The 18980-nt window shown below is 35.9% G+C and overlaps 2 protein-coding genes and 1 non-coding gene across 7 annotated transcripts in view; 1 reads left to right on the top strand and 2 right to left on the bottom strand.

Annotated features, from left to right (window-relative positions):
• CEP19 (centrosomal protein 19) lies at positions 1 to 4616 on the bottom strand. 5 transcript variants are annotated; one of them, XM_014568363.2, is made up of 4 exons: positions 4271 to 4616; positions 4069 to 4190; positions 2076 to 2216; positions 1 to 1463 (listed from the first exon to the last, which is right to left on the bottom strand). In XM_014568363.2, exons 2-4 carry the CDS (start codon positions 4091 to 4093, stop codon positions 1102 to 1104), a joined length of 528 nt encoding a protein of 175 aa, XP_014423849.1. In that variant the 5' UTR covers positions 4094 to 4190; positions 4271 to 4616; the 3' UTR covers positions 1 to 1101. The 5 variants fall into 5 exon arrangements, with proteins under 5 accessions (XP_014423849.1, XP_032337331.1, XP_032337323.1 ...); XM_032481440.1 differs by lacking the exon at positions 4069 to 4190 and having other exon boundaries at positions 2076 to 2272; XM_032481432.1 differs by lacking the exon at positions 4069 to 4190 and having other exon boundaries at positions 2076 to 2275.
• Positions 4604 to 18980, top strand: part of PIGX (phosphatidylinositol glycan anchor biosynthesis class X) — a gene marked incomplete at its 5' end in the record, with an annotated part of 24057 nt that continues 9680 nt past the window's right edge. The window contains 3 exons of the mRNA XM_032481454.1: positions 4604 to 4781; positions 7223 to 7286; positions 14402 to 14543. Of these exons, the coding sequence (XP_032337345.1) occupies positions 4604 to 4781; positions 7223 to 7286; positions 14402 to 14543 (384 nt within the window). The remainder of the gene's footprint in view (positions 4782 to 7222; positions 7287 to 14401; positions 14544 to 18980) is intronic.
• On the bottom strand, positions 11123 to 11194 carry TRNAA-CGC. The gene has a single exon. It is a non-coding gene; the product is annotated as a tRNA-Ala (tRNA).

Raw genomic sequence — 18980 nt, forward strand, 5'->3', positions numbered from 1 at the left:
TGAATAGCTTTTACAGTTTTATTTAATGAGTATTAATTTCCTTGCAGGAAAAGAGGATTTCTAGCAATTAAATAATATTCTAATATGAAGAAAGATGTATCTGTACACACATAACCTTGTTTAATATAGATCTTCTCTTTGTAGATACCAATTCATGAATAGGCCTAAACTGATAGTACCTATTTCATTTATTACGGGTAGAGATTTCCCATTTTACAAACAAACCTTAGTTATAGGAAGAGGTTCAGGTTTTCAGAATGTCTTTAGTATACGTCTGCTGCTACTGGAGGGGCAGAATTCCCTTGCCATCCGTCAGGTGACACCCACTTGCAGCTGCAGGGCACTCTGCAGGAGTACTCTTCTACGCTAGATTTAAGTACAAACAGCGGGGAGGGAAATAGCTCAGTGGTAGAGCATGAGGTCCTAGGTTCAATCCCAGTACCTCCATTAAAAAAAAAAGCATATAAAGATGATGTATACGGGATAATCCCCTGGTAACTATATATGCCCTCTGTTCTTATCAAACTATAATTTGCTTATTTTTCCTCAAATAAAATTTTCTCATTCCTATCTCTTTACCAGTCTCCCCCACCATCACCACCACCACCTTTTTTTCTCCCAGTTTCTCTAATCTGGAATCCTATATAAGCTTCTATGCAAATATAACGTTTTCAAGGGTCAAAGTACTATCTTGCCCTTAAAGGACTTAGATTAAAGACTTAGGAAGATTAAAGTCTTCCCTGCCTATTCTACCCTACAGTAATCTAGGTAGGTTCTGACCTTTTTTAGTCTTTATCAAACATTTGGATCTAGTATTTTTGCTACCTAATACCACTAATTAGCTCTTCACAAACTTTTTTACCTTCCAATTAGATTGTAAGCTCCTTCAAGGCAGATTCCTATCTTCTGTTTTTCCTGTATTCCACACGCACCTACATAGTAGATGCTCTACATATCCTGGTTTTGAAAAGTAACATGGTCAACCCCAACATGACTCAACATAGTGTTCTTTACAGATTTTTCTAGAGCCAAAATATGTTCTTTGTATAAACATGGATTTTCTGCTACCCAATCTTTTTCTCTTTTTTTTAGTTTTTGGTATCAGAATTCGTCAGCTGACTCTGTGTCCCAGCCACAGGACTGCAGTTGTTCATCCTGTGGGAAATCAACTTCAATGTCATAAACAAAATTTGGATCATCCTTCTTCTTCTGATTTTTCTCAAAAAGTTCATCCATGATGCTCTTCCTTTTGGCAAGTTCCTTGTCATCTAGTTTGTTCAGGTCTTCCTCAGGATCAATGGTTGTTTCCCGCTGAATTTGTTCCATTGTTTCTGCCAAACTCTGCCCCAACAAGTAACCTCGTAAAAAACTGAATAACTTCTCTAGCTGCCTCAGGGATACTTGTTCCAGGTAGCCCTTGTGTCGCGGATTATTCTTTAGTTGTTCAGCAGCTCTGCCACAATCTAGGAGGGAGGAATAAAACTATCATACCACACACACCACCACAAACTACTGAGGCACCACAATTACTGAAAGCATTGCCAGCCATTAAAGTCAAGTAGCTATTTGGCTTTTGGGGAATGAATTATTTTGCAGAACTATTTCTTTATCTCAAGCTTTGAGTGCAGTGAGGGAAGGAGGGATATATTTTTTATTTCCTTAACTTAAAATTACTTTGAGGAGATGTTAAATGCTTTTAACTGGAGAAAAGGTATGAGAAGAAATAGTATTACAGCTTTAGATATTAGTATTGGTACTAAGAAAATATCAGGACTATAAATAAAAAACACATTTGGAGGGAGAGAAGAGAGTTAATATTATTTGAAAAATGTTATCTCATTTAATTCACACTGCAGTTCTGAAAGGTTGGGTTTATCAATTTACTTTTACAGATTAGGAAACTCATGCTCACTGAGTAATTTAGCCAAGATCATACACCTACCCTGACTGTCATGACTTGAACCTAGGCCTATTTAACTATGAAGGCCACGTCACTCCATTACCTGAGACTCTAATCGTTCTTATTAAGTGGCTCAGAGAATATTTAAGGTAGGAGGCAAGATAAAACAAGGTACCTGAAAACTTTGAAAAGTTTCGGACTGGCATGATGCGCTGGCGATTTTTCCCCTTCATTTCATTCTCATAGATTAAGATAATAGCCGGAGGCTGGAACCTAACTCCACATTTCTTGGCAGTGCACATCATTCTCACATACACTTCAGGGTAAATCAGAGGAAGTCTGATGAAAATGTGTTAGTCACACAATGACTTCCTGCTAAAGGGGAAAAAAAATTAAGTGTTGGATAAACCACATTCCCTCCTACTCTTCCTCCCCAGCAGATCTGGCTCTAGTCCAGTCTAGAGATGCATGTGCTGTCTGTCAAGCTCTGTATTTCAAGGGCTACCTTGAAAGTTCAATTTGGCCCTGGGTTATCCTTAGTCTGTAGAATCTCTGGTTCACTGAGGAGTGTAGGTTTGTTCACAAGTGAGCCTAGAAATGCAGTTCAGTTTGGATCTCTTAGTGTATTGTACTCTTAACTAAAGATTGTATATGAACCCCTGCGTCAGCCTAAGAATCAACTTACAGAATCTTTTTTATTCACCAATTAAATAAGTGTGTATAAGCTCCCTCTATGTCAAAGTACTAAGAGTTTTTTAACCTTATACATTATGTCCTGAGAGGTTCACCAGACATCTCCTTTGTACTTTCCCAATCATTTTACTCATTGAAATTTTTTGTAATTACTTATTTAATTAAAAAACTTACCTTCCCTTCTATTCTTTATGCTCCACAAGGTCAGGGAATATATTCATTGTTCACCACAATATGCCCAGCACAGTAACTGCACTGTAGCAGGCATTCCATTGTTTAAGTCAATGTATTAATATAAGACACAGTCCCTGTACATCCTCTAAGTATTGACAGTCTAGAATTCTGATCAAAAAGACAGACTCAACACAGAATCAGCCACTATATATACAAGGCAATAAAGCTTACATGGCTTTTATTCCAATTTATGTCTCATTACATGATGTTTTTCAGTTACAAGAAACAGCCATTTTGCAGGTTAATACTTTTTTACTCCCCCTTCGTTTCCCTGCTCTCAGTGCCAAAATACATTTAATTATAGGAACTGCTTTAGATGTGACTTATATTCCCGGGAAGATTTGCAAATGTCAAAGCACCTAGAGGTAAAGCAGCATAGGGATGATATCTTCATAAACACAGTTCTGTTACAGAATCACTATAAGAACATAGTTATTTAACACATGTTTATTGTAGAAAACTGGGGTGGGGTGGGGGAGGGGGAGAAGAAACATAAAATTATCACCCTTGATTCCTTCCAGTCTTTTCTCTAGTATGTTTCATCTTTTTAAACTATAGTATGTTTCTTGTATTATACATACTATTTCCTGCCTTTTAAATTTAACAACCTATGTAATTTTGTCATTAAATGTCTTTCTAAAAATGCAAATTTTTATGACTGCAAATGTTTTGTCCTGTGGATATACCACAATCTGTATTATCTACCCCTTACTGTTGAATGTGAGAATTTTTACTCTTAGGAAATGAATCATTTATTAAAAAATGCTTTTTCAAATTATTGTGCTCTGCCTCTGATCTGATGCAATGACCCCACCCCAGCCCTTCTTTGTTCTTTTCCCTCTTTTTTTTTTTTTAAACAAATATCCTTGCAGTTCACCTCATTAAAATTTGTTAACACAGTTCTTAACTGCATGCTTATACTGCTATTTTCAGTTTCAGGTAGTATCTTCTGACATTTTTCCTCTTTAGGACATCCGTCCTAGAGCCCTCTGTTCTGCTCTAATTTGCATTTAATACTCTCTAAGTTTGCTTACAGATTCAATTCATAAAGACTGAGGACACATTTACCTAGCTCTTCTTCCTACACATTTAAATTTTTCTCCGCAGGGATCAGTGACCAGCGAAATCTTGCCAAGCATCCCCACAGCACCTAAAAGTGTACGGATTTGATCATCAGGTAGACGATCCTTTCCCTACTTAAGTCAGGACACGGCTGACTAGATGGGGCTGTGGTTTCTTACCCATAGAGAAGTACAGAAAGAGCATCTTCTGCAGGCCAATGTCTAAAGCTTCCGTGAGGCGGCTGTTTCCAGCAGTGCACAGAGGAACACAACTTGACTTTGAGGCCGGGCAGAGCCTGGCGCTGCATAAAGAGGCGACAGCTACAGGCCCGCAGACGTGACTGAATGAATTCCCCGGTAGGAGGCCCGCATTGGCAAATACCTGGAAGTGGAGGTGGACACTGGGAGTTCAGCCAGCCGTATCCCAGGACAGCTTACGGAGCTCAGGGTCAGGCTGGGGGCCCAGGGACCCGTCCCCAGGGACCCGTCCCCAGAGTAACAGCCCCTGCATACGCCACGCGCTTGCGCACTCCTCGCCCCGCCCCCGACCGGGCCGGTGAGGGGCTAGGCGCTGCGGCGAAGGGGTGGGACTGTTTCCCGCGACGCCGGAACCTTTGGGGGCCGGGACTGTGGGGAGCCGGGAACGGCAGGACCGCAGGCATGCGCACAGCCATTCTTCCGTCCCGGTCGCTAACTCCGTGACAGTGCTCTCTAAGAGCGGTGTGAGGCGTGTGCAGGTTCCTCCGACCGCATTTTGTCCCCGCGCGCTCTTCTCGGGCGCGCGTTCTCTGGCGTCCTGGCTGCCCGGGCCGTGGCTTGGCTGCTCCTCTGGGGGGCAGCTGGGCTTGCCTGCTTACCAGTTACAGCCTTTGACACCTCCGGGACCCACGCCGGTAAAGGGAGGGGCGGGGCTTCGGCGGTGGGGGCGGGGTTTAGAGTCGAGGGGCTGGGGAGCAGGTCCCGGGTCCTCCCCGTCCTGCGTTTTGCGAAGGTACTTCACAGTACCTTGGCGCGCGACTCTAAACCTGTAAGGTGAGCTAGAGGAGGTTAAACACAAAGGCCACAAGCCTCCGGCCCCCATTCCCCCAGCCTTCGCAGCTTTGTGGCCGCTCCTGGTTATCTGGGGAGTCGGGCTTTGTCGTTCTGAGGCGAGACTGGCCGCACTATTACTAAAATATTGCAAAGGAAATACAGCAGTGAAGCGTTTTGGGATGCTCTTAAGATGCATGAAACTTCGGACTACCAAGGAGCTAACAAAGCCTAAGCACCCTGTGAGAACCCTAATCTAGAATACAGCGACTTTGTGGGAGTGGGAAGAGGAAGACGACTGGTTTTATTTACAAACATTTTTGATAATAGACTAGATTCGGCTGTGGTTTCTTTATGACTGTGGGCTGGGCAAGTGAGTTGATTCATTTCTTTGGGCCAGAGTCCGTGGGCTGGAGTTCTGTGCTAGATGCTGTGGATCCAACCCTCGTTGAGCTTGCAGTGTAGTAGGACAGAGGGATACGTCAGTAGTAATTAGAACAAAGTGATAATGTTTGAGAGGGAAAGGAAGGCCAGTACAAACCAGGTGAGTTTCTCCATCTGTAAAACGAGGATATTAGATTACTATCAGTGCAGTTCTGCTTTTGTGTGTTTACATATTAGCTTCTCAAATTTATTTGAGGAAAGGATTATTAGGCCAAGAAGAATTTTAAAATAGACTAATTGTTATCTGAAGAGTTCTCCAGCCCTGGCATTTTACGATTAAAAAGGGGCCAATTTCCAGAGCCATTTCAGGCCACAGTAACCAAGTAAAGTAATATTTAAGAGGAAAAATCTCGGTGAATTCAGATACAACAAATTCGTTTTAAAAATGGTACTTTTGCTTTAAAAACCATAATAATCTAGTATTTGCTATACTGTTTGTAAATTAGCCTTTCTACCATCTCAAGATGAATGGGATTTACTGTTCTCTGGTGTATATCTCAATAGAATTTAAGCCTATTAATCTGGCCTTTTTTCTAATTTAATTTATTGGTAGACATAAACCCTTACTCCCTACCTCCATTAGAATTAAACATTGAAGAAACATCTGGATTTATACAAGACATATTCTATAAGTTATTTGGGAAAAGATGACATAGGCTTTTCCAAAGCAATTAAGGATTTCTTTAAATAGCTGGGAGAGTGGAAATACCTTAGGCTTTAAAAGTTAGGCAAATCTTGCTTCTAATAACTTACTTAGTTGTATGACCTAGACAGTAACTGTTTATAAGTCAGAGTTTCCTTCTGTGTACAAATGGCATTAATTGTGTTTGTCTATTTTGATGGTTGTGAAAGTTAAAATATATGTGAAAGCCCCAAGTAGAGGATCTGTCATATAGATATTATTAACAAATGTTATTTTTTCCATACTTTTTTCCTTCCTTCCCTTGTATTTTTCAGATGTTTCCATCAACACTCATATTTTTTTTTAATCTCCTCCGGATTACGTCTAATGGACTTAACAACATAAGGCAGTATATGGTTTTCTGTGTGTTTGTTTTAATATTCTTCCCACACATTTTCAGTCTTTGAAATGAAGTAAAATTCCATTGCAAGGTGCCTGGACAGAGTTGGTGATCATTAGGAGCTGAATTTTTAACTTTAGAAGGCAAACATCAAGTAATAGTTTTAATGTCTGAATTCTGCATGAAGTCAGTATAGTCAGATTTCTGGTTATTCTAAGTTTATAAAGGAACCCTTTGAACGTTTGAAAAGCCTCCAGTTCTTGTTTTTTCTTTAAACTCTCCCAGCGTCTCCACAAGGTATAAATGTACCATCTTTTCAGTTTTCTATGTGTGGATGGTAGAATATAGAAGTTGCCAGTTTGTATCTGATACTCAGTTTCAGTGAGCTAGGATTAAAACAGATTTCCTGGCTCTTTGGCCATTCTGGTTTTCTTTGTGTCCTAGGATCACCTGAATAAAGTAATATAAATAACCATTTATATAGAGTGCTTGCTCTGTGGTATGCCCTCTTCTAAGTGCTTCTACATATATTAAATTCTCATGACAACTAGCAGAGAGATAAACTATCTTGCCCAAAGTCACACAGCTGTTAAGTGACAGACTGGGATTTGAAACTAGCCGATCTAACTCCAAAGTCAGTGTTTTTAACCCTAATGCTCTTCTAGGAGTAGATTTATGTGTAGCTCAAATTGCTTAACTTTTAAAAGTTTTTGTTTTGTTTTTGGGTTGGTTAGATTTTCCAGGTAAATAAAGCCTTTTCAAACAATTATTTTATAATTATTTAAATATTCTTTCATTGAATACTTATTTTATTTAAAAAAATCTTTTGCTTGTTATAGGCATAAGGGCCACTTGTTCTGAAATTATTTTGAGGCAAGAAGTTTTGAAAGATGGTTTCCACAGGTAAGTTTCCCATTGACTTATGCTTAAATCAGACTACTGTTTAATATAATTTAGAGCAAAAAAATAGAGCAACTGTTGAGCTGAAAAATGGATAAACTGAAAAAGTCACTTGTTTTCTTAAAGTTATAAGTGACAGATGTGTGGTTCATAGTTTGAAATACTGATTAAAATAACAGTGGAGAAAAGAAGGAGAAAACCAACATTTATTATTTATTATGCATATTTACTATGCATATATTTACATAGCTAGGGGCTATATATACAGCATTCCATTTAATCTTCACAATGGTTGTGAGATAGATGATACTTTTCTTGTATTTCCGATGAAGGAACTAGTGTTCAGAGAATTTAAATAATTTGGTATAGGGTAGGGTGGTAGAGCTCTGAATCAAATTTAGGACTATCATATCCCAAAGCCACACTCTCAAGTACTGAGATATTATACCACCCAAACTCACTATTTCTGATTTACAGGACTTGGTTCCAAAGACCAAGCTGTTTCCAAAATAGAAATTATCCTCAAAAATGAATATTTGCCAGTATTGAAGGTATTAAAAAGACTGATAAAAAGTTGTGTTAACTGTTCTATAAGAAGTTCCCAAACTTTAAAGCTTCTCAAGGTGATGACTTTGAAATTATTCTCAGATGTTTGATTTATGAGTTCTAATACATTTATTTTTTAAATCCTTTCATTTTATAAGTCACCTTAAACTAAAATAACTCACTTTCCTTCCTCTTCAAGGTTAGCCTATGTGTGAATGGCTAGGAGGTATTGTAGAAAGAACTTTGGGTTTTTTTTGTTTGTTTTTAATTTAGATCAATTTGGGCTCAAAGTGTAGCTCTATTATTTAGTATCTGTGTGGCCTTAGTCAAGTTACTTAAGTCTTTGCTACCCTTACTGGTACAATTAAACCATGATTGTATTTCTTTATTAGGGTTGTGAGGATTAAATTGGAGAATATAAGGAAAGCTCCTTAATGTAGTGCTTGTCACACAGTACATACCCAGGAAATGTTAGCTATTATTAATAATGAGATAGGTGATCAATCTGCGCAGTGCAGTTTCAAAGAGGAGATGTGACTGTAAAGTAATAAAACTGATTTGGGGAGGGAAGGCACTTCTGAAGGGAGTTTTTGACAGAGTTCCAGACACATTTTAAGCAATATCAGGGTAATTATGCCAGTTATGTAGCTTCTCTCTTTAACGTTAATTGGAATGTATTTTTAAGAGGAATGGGAGATAACTGATTCCAATAAAGAAGAAAGAAGTGCCCAAAGAGGCTTTTGTGACAACAAAAGTGGCTCAAAACTTGTCCAATTGCAAGTACTGAGGATAAAAAGCAGGACATAAAACCAAAAATGAAGAGTTGCAGAATCCACAAGAATAGCTTCACAAACTAGAAATGTCAGAGTTACTTGAGACCTTCAGAAAATGCCAACAGTAATTTTTTTTTTCAGGCTTCCTAGTTATATTTGGAGCAGGTGTAGTCTTGCTGAGAGGGTGGATGAGAAAATACTAGCATATTATAGAATGTAGAATTTGTTAGCTCCTCTTATTTCTATCTTCTTAGTCAAGAATTACTTCCACTCTCGAAAGGGCCAAGCAGTTGCGGGTAGTAGGAAACTGTGAAGTGCAGGAAAGGTAAGGGAATTGTACTAAAGGGCCTTAGTACTGTAAATGAGTTTAGAGTCTCCCCTCTCTGATGAACTATATCTCACTGCAGTAGGAGAACTTGCTTAAACGATTGCTGAACTTTTGTTGGTAATCTTTGGATAATCTGGAAGCTAGTTAGTTGATGTCGATTTTGGGCAAAATTCTGGACCGATTATTAAAAGGGTGCTTGTGAACACAGAAAAGGAATTGTTGGCCTCTAGGAATTAGCATGAATTTATTACAAGCTTATTTCTTTTATAGAGCTACTAGATAAATGAAGCAGAGAAATGCTATAGCTTTAGTATATCGGATTTTCTGCAAGACTTTTGATAAAATTTTATGTCATGTTTGTGAACAAGATGAATAATGTGAACTGGAGGGTAATACAGGTGAATAACTTCAGAAAGATGAACAAATACATCCAACATGTTCTGATTAATTGATTGTCATCTCCAAGAGATGTCCTGTCTTTTTAGAAGGGTCTCTGTCTCTGTCTGTGTTTTTTCTGATGATAAAATATTGCATGTTCATAAATACTTAGATAGTACCCAGAAGAAAAAAGATGATTGATATATTCCACTTTTGTAGAGGCAGAATGAAATGGTAGCTAAGAATTTGGGTTTTAGAGTAAAACTACAGAGTTTGAATCTTGGCTCTTGGATGATTTATTTAGTCTCTTTGTGCTTTCCTTTCCTTTCTTTTTTCTTTTTTGAAAAAGGGAAAATATTTTTGTTTACTCATATGTGTATAGAGAACTTTTGGATTTAATTGATTTCCTTATTGTGTGATTAGCTTTTACATTACTAGAAATGATATTTGGGGGCAAAAATAGACTAGAACAATGCTACAGATATATTCAAAATTCTTTCAATGAATGCAAATTATTAGGAAAATGAAATGCTATATGTAAAATTACATCAGACTACTTTAAAGAATAAAAGCTAATATATATAGATAGATAGCTGCTCTTGATATTTAATTCTTGAAATTTCTGCTGTGTTCCTGGAGCAATGAGTTCATATAAATTTATTGATTATCTGTAAACAAAAAACTATCATACGTTTATGTAAAGGCTGAAAGTGTTTCCCCATACTTTTTGAGTTGGAGGTGACAATTTTTCTATGAAGAGGGTGACATGGATATTTTAACCCCAGTGCTTTGTTTTCTTACAGGTAAAAATAGGAAGTATAATAGTACTATTTCATAGTGTTTTTTTAATCAGCTTCATTGAGTTTGGCAATTATATACACCCATGTAACCACTACCCCAATCAAAATATAGAACATTTCCATCATCTCCAAAAATACTCATACGCTAGTTGCAGTTATTCTCCTTATCCATACCCACACTCAGCCAACCAATAATCTACTTTCTATCATTCAATAGATTTTCTAGAATTTTATATAAATGAAATCGCATGGTATGTACTTCTTGATATCTGGCTCCTTTCATTCAGCATTATATCAATAAGATTCAACCATGTTTTGTGTGGCGTTAATTTGTTCTTTTTGTTGCAGAGTATTGAAATTTGTTTATTCATTCATGTATCTAAGGCATTGGAGTCATTTCTAGGCTTGGGGTTGTGATAAGTAAAACTGTAATGAACATTTGTGTACAAGTCTTTGTGTGGACATATTTTCATTAATTTTGGGTAAATATCGATAGACAGAATTTCTGGATATATGGTAGATAAATGCTGAATTTTTTAAGAAACTGCCAGACTCTTTTCCAAAGCATTCATACTGTTTCACATTCAGCATCAACATCTCATACACCAAAAATGTATGAGAGTTCTATTTCTGTCACATCCTTACCAACACATGGTATGGTTAGTCTTCTTAATTTTAGACATTCTGGTGGAGATGTAGTGGTATCTCGTAGTTTTAATTTGTATTTCCCTGATGACCGATGACATCGAGCATCTTTTCATGTGCTTATGGGCTGCTGGTGTATCTTCCTTTGTGAAGTGTCTTAGTGTTTTGTCCATTTTTAAACTGGGTTGTTTGTCATTTTATTATTGCGTTTTAAGAATTCTAATTTTGATGGAGTATAGTTTATCAATTTTTTTTTGTTTGTAGTTCATGGGTTTTGTGTCCTGTGAAAGAAATCCTTGCCTATTCCAGGATAGTGGAAATTTTCTTTTAGAAGTGTTATATGGGATATGATCCTTTTTTTTTTTTGTATGGAGGTACTGGGGATTGAACTCAGGAGCTTGTGCATGCGAAGCACATGCTCTGCCACTGAGCCATACCCACCCCCTACCCTGTGTATGGTCCATTTTGAATTAATTTTTGTGTATACTGTTAGGTAAGGGTTAAGGTTAATTTTCCATAAGGATAGCCAGTTGATCCAGCATCATTTGGTGAAAAGTCTGTTCTTTCCTCATCAAATTACTTCTACACCTTTGTTAAAAATTTGATTACCTTGTATGTGAACATCTGTTTGTATATTGTATTCAGACTGTGGCCCATGGGCCAAATCCTGCTCATTTTGTATTGCCCTTGAGCTAAAGATGATTTTTACAATTTTAAAGGTTGTTTTAAAAAAAAAGCAAAGAAAAATATTCAACAGAAACTTTATGTGGCTCACAAAGCCTCAATTATTTTACTATTAGGGCCTTCACAGAAAAAGTTTGCCAACCCCTGATCTGTATGTCCATCCATATGTCAGTAATGTACTCTTTTGATAACCGTAACTTGATATTACATCTTCAAATCACAGTCCTTCACCTTTTTTTTTTTCAAAGTTGTTTTGGTTATTCTAGATGTTTTGCATTTTCATATAACTTTTACAATCAGCTTGTAGATTTTTTCAAAAAAGCTTCAGGAAATTTTGATTGGGATTCTATTAAAGAACTTCAGAGGCAAGTTCTTTGACTCAGATTTTCGTTCTTGCAAAGGACTCCTCATTTGTGGTATCATATGCAACTAATGGCTGCCTGTACTCCTCTGTAGTACATTGCTGCTAAGATACCGTTCTTGACCAGCTGTATCACATATCCCAAATTTCACATGGCTTTAAAAAACAGCCCCAGTGGTACTCTCATGAAATTGGCTCCTCACAAAGAGAAACACTAGGTTTCATTTGCTAATAGCAGGCTCTCCCAGAAGTATTAGTTTGAACTGGCATATTTTATTTCCAGTGTTTGGCCGTTTGGATCTTGTTACTCGTTGATTAGCCATGTTCAAATTTGAAAGAAGTCCTTAATTTTAGTCTCTTAGATGAATTTCAAGGATGCAAGGGGTCAATTTTTCTCTTTCTGGAGGTGAGGAAACCTGAGACCACACATGGAAGGCTGTGAGGCTGAATCTTTCTGGCAGCAGATCCCAGGCATAGTCTGAAGAACAAGGCAGTCTGAGGCTGTGGCTTTGGTGGAGGCAGTCTCCTCCTCCTGTTGATTTCCAATTTAATTTCATGTGGTTGGAGACCATATTCTGCATGATTTCAGTTCTTTTAAACTTCTAGAGACTTCTTTTATTGCCCACCATATAGTTTTTCTTATGTACTTAAAAATGTGCTTTTGTTTGGTAGAATGTTCTATAATTCTCAGATCAAGTAAATTGAAGGTTGTTCATGCCTTCTATATCTTTCCTGATTTTCTATTTGTTCTATCCATTACTGAGAAAAGAGGATCAAAATCTTTTGTTGTAATTGTGGATTTGTCTGTTTATCCTTGTAGTTCTACCAGTTTTTGCTATTAAGTAAACTAAATGAACACTTTGAAGCTGCTTTTCAGGGCATATAGTACATTTAGAATTGCTAAATTTTCCTGATGAATTGATCCATTTATTTTTGTGTAATGTCCTTCTTTATCCCTGACAATGCTCCTTGTCCTGAAGTCTACTTTTTAAATCGTAGTATAGCTACTCCATATTTATTGTTATTAATATTTGCATATATTTTCTATCCTTTTACTTTTAACTTATCTGTGTGTTTATATTTAATGTGTTTCTTGTAGACAGCATGTAGTTAAGCGTTGCTATTTTATCCATTTTGTCAGTCCCTATATTCTATTTGGAGTCATTAGACCATTTACTTTTAATGTAAATATTGACTTGATTGGTTTGTTTTAAGTCTATCCATCTTGCTACTTTTTTTTCTGTATTTTTTTCTATTTGTTCCGTGGAATCTTTTCTCTCTTTTCTTGCCTTGCTTTGGACTAAATGGAGTATTTTTTAAGCACTTCCATTTTATCTCCATTTTTGGCTTATTAACTATACTTCTCTCTCTCTTTTTAATTGGTTACTTTTAGAGTTTGCAATTTTAACTTATCACAGTCTACCTTCATATAATATTATTCCAACCATGAATAATGTATGACTCTTATATCAGAATAGTTCATTTACTTCTCCTCCTTTTTATGCTATTCTTACCATACATTTATTAACTATGTATTTTTTACTTATGTTTAAAACCTCACCATATATTTTTTATTTTTGCTTTGAACAGTCATTTTTTTTGCATTGTTTACTTTAATTATGGTAAAATATCCATAACGTAAAATTTGCCATCTTAACCATTTTTAACTGTATACTTCAGTGGCATTAAGGACATTCACATTGTTGTGTTACCATGACCACCATCCACCCACAGAACTCTCTTCATCTTGCAAAACTGAAACACTGTACCTTTTAAACAATAACTCCTCACTCATCCCTTCCCCCAGTCCCTGGCAACCACCATTCTACTTTCTATCTCTTTGGGAATCTCCACTGAACACTGGTCTGTAGGCTTTGGTTGGTTGGAATGCAGATGTCTCCCAACCCTATGTAAAATTTCAGAATTTCTCATCTTTCAGTTCCCAGGTCATTCTTTGTCCAGTATTGTGGAGTTACACCTTACTCATACTTATCTTAGTATTCAACAAAAACTTAAGGGGACTCCAATTCAGACCTCTAGAACTCTTTCTACAAAGTTCTCTCCTCTCTGGAACTTAGTGCTGTGATTTCTAGCTGCTTAAGCCTCCCTTATCTTCTATCTCTATTTTCTCACTTAAGCAAAACCACTGTGCTTTGGACTGCCTTCCCTGCACTTGGTCCAAAATGGGCCTTCAGATAGAAAGCTGGGACAATTATACATTTAGGTTTATAATCTACTTCAAATTAATATTTGTATATACTATGATGTAGAGGTCAAAGTTTAATTTTTTCTATATAGATATACAGTTGTTTGAGTACTATTTGCTGAAAAGATGACCCTTTCCCCCATCAAATTATATTGGCACCTTTCTTTTAAAAAAGTGTGTGCCCATTTCTGGACTCTATTCCTTTCCACTGATCTTTGTTTTCACACTAATACTATTATGAAAGAGCTAATGAGTGATGTGATATAAATATTTTTTATAATCTAATTTTGAAAAGCTAATTTGAAATGTAGTATTTCTACTAATTTGAATGTAATGTTATACTATCTCATTTAACAATTGAATGAAGAGATTTACTTTAAGCATACTTGTTTTGCAGAGAACTGTTAATAAAAGTGAAATTTGGAGAGAGCATTGAGGACTTACAGACTTGCCGACTCTTACTTAGACAGTACATCCCGACAGGACTTTTTGTGGATCCTTATGAGTTGGCTTCATTACAAGAGAGAAACATAACAGAGGTACAACTGTTAGAGGATGTTTTTGAGAGAGAAGTTATCTTAGGAATGCTATAATTTGGATTAAGACAAAATAGTAGATAAGATAACATTGTAGTATTTTTTATTCATTTTTGTTTAAGTGTGTAAAAGTAATTATTCTTAGATAGGATGGGACTATTCTTTAAAAAGTAAGTGACACTTGTCATACTTGTCAGTAATAAGCCAACTAAACTGAATTAGTTAAAGCTTGTCTTTGAGAAGATTAATGATTAATACTGCTTCAACAGAAACTTTGTTAAATTGATGTATAACCCAACATGTGTATCACTTGGGTATGGGAGGAAATGAAATGAATATTGGATATCTATATACCAGATATCTTCATATTTTTTAAAGGAAACAAGGTGAAATTAAGCATTCTAAGAAAGATTATGTCCCACACCCTTTACATAAATTAATCTTTATAACAACCTTGGAAGTATTCCATTTTGTAGATAAAGATACAGGCACAAAGAATCTAAATAGTTTATCTAAGAACTTACAGGTAAATAGAAGAGCCAAGAAATGAATGAAGGATTGTCTAATTGCAAAGTTGTTGTTCTTTCTGGAAATGAATCATGCTTCTTAGTTAGTTTCTCTAACTTTGATAAGAATCATCTGGGAACACTTTTTGTACAGATCATTGTCTTCTTGAGAGAGCTTAACTCAGCAGGTCATATTGGACCCAAAAATCTGTTAATGACTCAGTGATTCCTATAAAGAAATTTTGGGAAACATGGTCTTAGTTCATAATTCTATATATGAATTTTAAAAAGGCAAAATGGATACACTTGGAGTCCATGATGGCAGTTTATTTCTAATTGTGGTTTAGGCCAGTTTCTTCACCTGTTTTATTTGTTCACATTTCGTTTTGACTAGGTAATTACATTCTCATGGTTGAAAATTCAGGAGGTATAAAAAGGTATACAATGATAAGCTTTCACCTATTTTAACTCCCAGTCACCAAGTTTCTTTCTGTGTTTTGTTTTTTTGTGTGTACATATGACAGTTTAGATACATATGTTCACATATATAGAGTTTAGATACGTTTACACATGTGGGAAGATGCCATTGCTTTTTTTTCTCATTTGTTTCTTTTTTTCACTGAGCCATGAATTCAGAATGAGGGTTTTTAATTTTTAAATAATATGTTTCAAATTTGGCTTGTAGTGACATGGATTAGAAACATACTTAAACCTACTTAATAAAATTGCTTACCATGTTTTAATAAAATTGAATTTTTTTGCATTATGAGTACCCAAAAAGAGGTCATATACTCACACCTTTGACTGGGATGAGGTAAGGATATATGCAGGTAGATTGTAACAAAAAAATAGAGTGGGTAAAGGGTATGACTATAGATTGATTGACAAGTTTATCTTGATTTTCTGCTTCCTAATTGTCTAATCCCTAATTATAATCTCTGAAGTACATTTACTCTTTCATTTTGGAAGTTTCTAGAAAAGTAGGTGTCTCATTTGTATAACTGGAAGTTGATTGCTTAATGTACTAGATGTTATTTCCTTCTGCCTACCTGAATTGACACTGTGGCCCAGTTCTTTCTGAGGAGAAGTGATATTCTATGGTGAGTTTAACTAGATAGAAGGGAATTTATACATAGGGAATGATTATTGGTTATGTATTTAGATTGATATCTTGACTATGTTAGATGAGATAAAATTTTTGGCTGTAGTACATATGGGTCCAAATTAAGTGGGGAGTAAGGCAGCAAAATATTTTGTAGGGAATTCGTGTTGGCTTGTGAGCAATTTGAAAATAAAAACAAGTCTTAAATAGGTTCAACATGGCACCTCAAATGAACTTCATTTCATTTTTAGGTAGGACGGATAAATTTAATCAAAATATCTCACATTCTTTGGAAACAGCATAATGTTAGGTTGAAACATATGAAATTGCTGTTTTGTAGGTCAGAATGGAAATGTGTTTGAAATCATAAGTTTCACTCAATTAAAATGTGTAGTCTAAGGATTTCTACTTTGGTCAAGTTGGAGAACAGGGACCAGATTTACTTTCCCACTTAAAACAACCAAGAAATAGACAAAATATATTAATAATGGAAAAAATAAGTGAATATCAGGCAGCGAAGGCAGTGATATCTGAGACGTGGGAAATAGATAAGGTGAACCTTTTGATTGTCCCAGCTTACTGCATGAGAGAGTTTTCAGGCTGTAATGCAGGAAGAGGGAACCTAAGCAGAGCCAGGTGGATTTCATGAGTTGAGGAGATGAAAGTGAGATTTTGGGAGGACCATGGTCTCTAGAATTCATGAGACAGTGTACCAGAGCGGGGAGAACTGCACAGAGAGAAACTTCAGAGATCCATGCAAGATTCTTCTTAAGCATGTAGTTAAGTATTGATTAATGCATGCATGTGAGCAAAGTGCTTGATGCTAGGAAAAGAACCATATGAAAAAATTAGAGGTGACAGTATCTCACACAGGCCCAGTAGTAGTGCCTGTTCCCACCAGCCAGACTAGGAAATCCGTGTAATTCACTGGGAATTGGATAGAGTCAACAGAAGAACTTTTACTCAGTAGTGGGGAATACTCAGTCCTAGACTGAACATTGCTTCAGTCCTACTTAACACATTTTAAAACCAAGAACTTCCAAAAATCAGACTGTTTGCAAGTACCTTTACTGCATTCCAAACAAAGCTCAAGAATATTTATAGGAATACAGAAATATCTAGCACCCAACAAGATGAAAATCACAATGTCTTGACTGTAATAAAAAATTAACAGGTATGCAAGGATGTGGGAAAATATAACCTGTAATGAGGAGATAAATGGACCAATCAAAACTAATCCAGACTGACCCAGATACCAAAATAAACAGGCTAAGAAAACAGTATGACTGTATTCCATATGTTCAAAAAGTTAAGTACAGAAATAGAAGATATGTAAAAGAACAATTGAACTTTTAAAGTTTAAGATACGAAGTGTGAGGTAGAAAATATTCTGGATGAAACTCGTGGCAGATAAACGCAGAAGAAAAGATCAATGAACTTGAAATCATAGCAACAGAAACTACCAAAAATGTAAAATAGATAAGATAAAAAAAGAAATGTAAGAAGTGAGTGGAGCATTAATGAGTTGTGGGACAACTTCAATTGGCCTACCATATGTATAACTGGGCTATTTCTAAGAGATAGGTGCACCCCCATGTTCATCACAGCATTATTAACAATAGCCAGGGTATGGAAACAACCTAAGTGTCCATTGATGGATGAGTAGACAAGAAAACAGAGCAGCACCATCTTTAAAGTATTGAAAGAAAAAAACCCAGAATTTAGAATTCCGTATCCAGTGAAAATACCTTTCAAAGTGAAGGTGAAATAAAAGACTTTTTCAGACATACAGGCTGAAAGAATTCATCACCATCAGACCTTCAATATAAGAAATGTTAAAAGAGGCCCTTCAGGCAGAAAGAAAATGATAATATCTCTCAATATTTGATATAAAAAGTAGACAAAATTGGTATGGATATGGAAGATTTGAACAAAACTATCATCCAACTTGACCTAATTGGCATTTATAGAACACTCCATCCAACAACAGCAGAATACACATTCTTTTACGGTGTAAATGGAACATTTACAAAAATAGATCATTCTAGGCCATAAAACAAGCCTCAATAAATTTAGAAGAATTCATGTCTTACAAAGAATATTCTCACACTACAAAGGAATTGTATTAGAAATCAAAAACAAAAAGATCTCTAGAAAAGCAATTAAATTAGAATTTAAGTTAAAAATCAAGGACAGAAAGATCTCCAGAAAAGCGTCAAACATTTGGGAACTAATTTACATACTTCTAAGTAATCCATGGATCAAAAAAGAAATAAAAAAGGAAATAAAGTATTTCAAACTGACTAAAAATGAAAACACAATATATCAAAATCGGGTACTGCTAAGGCTGTGTTTAGGGGGAAATTTGTAGTTCTAAAATGCATGTTTTAGAAACAAGAAAAGTCTCAATCAGTATTCTCAGCTAAGCCTCCATAACCTATGAAAAGAAGAGCACATGAAACCAAAGTAGAAGAATGGAAAAACGTGAAGATTGTAGCAGAAATCAATTAACTAGAAAACAGAAACACAGTAGGGAAAATCAGTGAAACCAAAAGCTGGTTTTTTAGATGAATAAAATTGATAAACCCTTAGCCAGACTGATTATAAAAAAAAAAATGTACTATTAGAATCAATACCCCAATGCTAGAAAAGTATTATATATTTCATTTTTATAAAGATTTACATTTTTAGATTATACAAGTTATTCAGACACCAATTACTATGTCTTAATTGGGGAGTGTTTTTTTTTTTTTTTTTTTTTAAGAGCTCTAGTCTATATGAGAAAGACCTGTCGAATGTTACAGATATGGTACAAAAATTTCATAGTTTAAT

The sequence above is a fragment of the Camelus ferus genome, chromosome 1 (assembly GCF_009834535.1).
Source record: "Camelus ferus isolate YT-003-E chromosome 1, BCGSAC_Cfer_1.0, whole genome shotgun sequence".
NCBI classification, from domain to species: domain Eukaryota; kingdom Metazoa; phylum Chordata; class Mammalia; order Artiodactyla; family Camelidae; genus Camelus; species Camelus ferus.

What these genes read in the sequence shown, in the direction of transcription:
- CEP19 (XM_014568363.2), bottom strand. Translation starts at nt 4,093, where the DNA reads ATGCTCTTTCTGTACTTCTCTATGG. An exon ending in CTTTCTGTACTTCTCTATGG is followed by an intron (nt 2,217 to 4,068) that starts GTAAGAAACCAC and finishes TTTACCCTGAAG; the next exon opens with TGTATGTGAGAATGATGTGC. An exon ending in AAACTTTTCAAAGTTTTCAG is followed by an intron (nt 1,464 to 2,075) that starts GTACCTTGTTTT and finishes CCTCCCTCCTAG; the next exon opens with ATTGTGGCAGAGCTGCTGAA.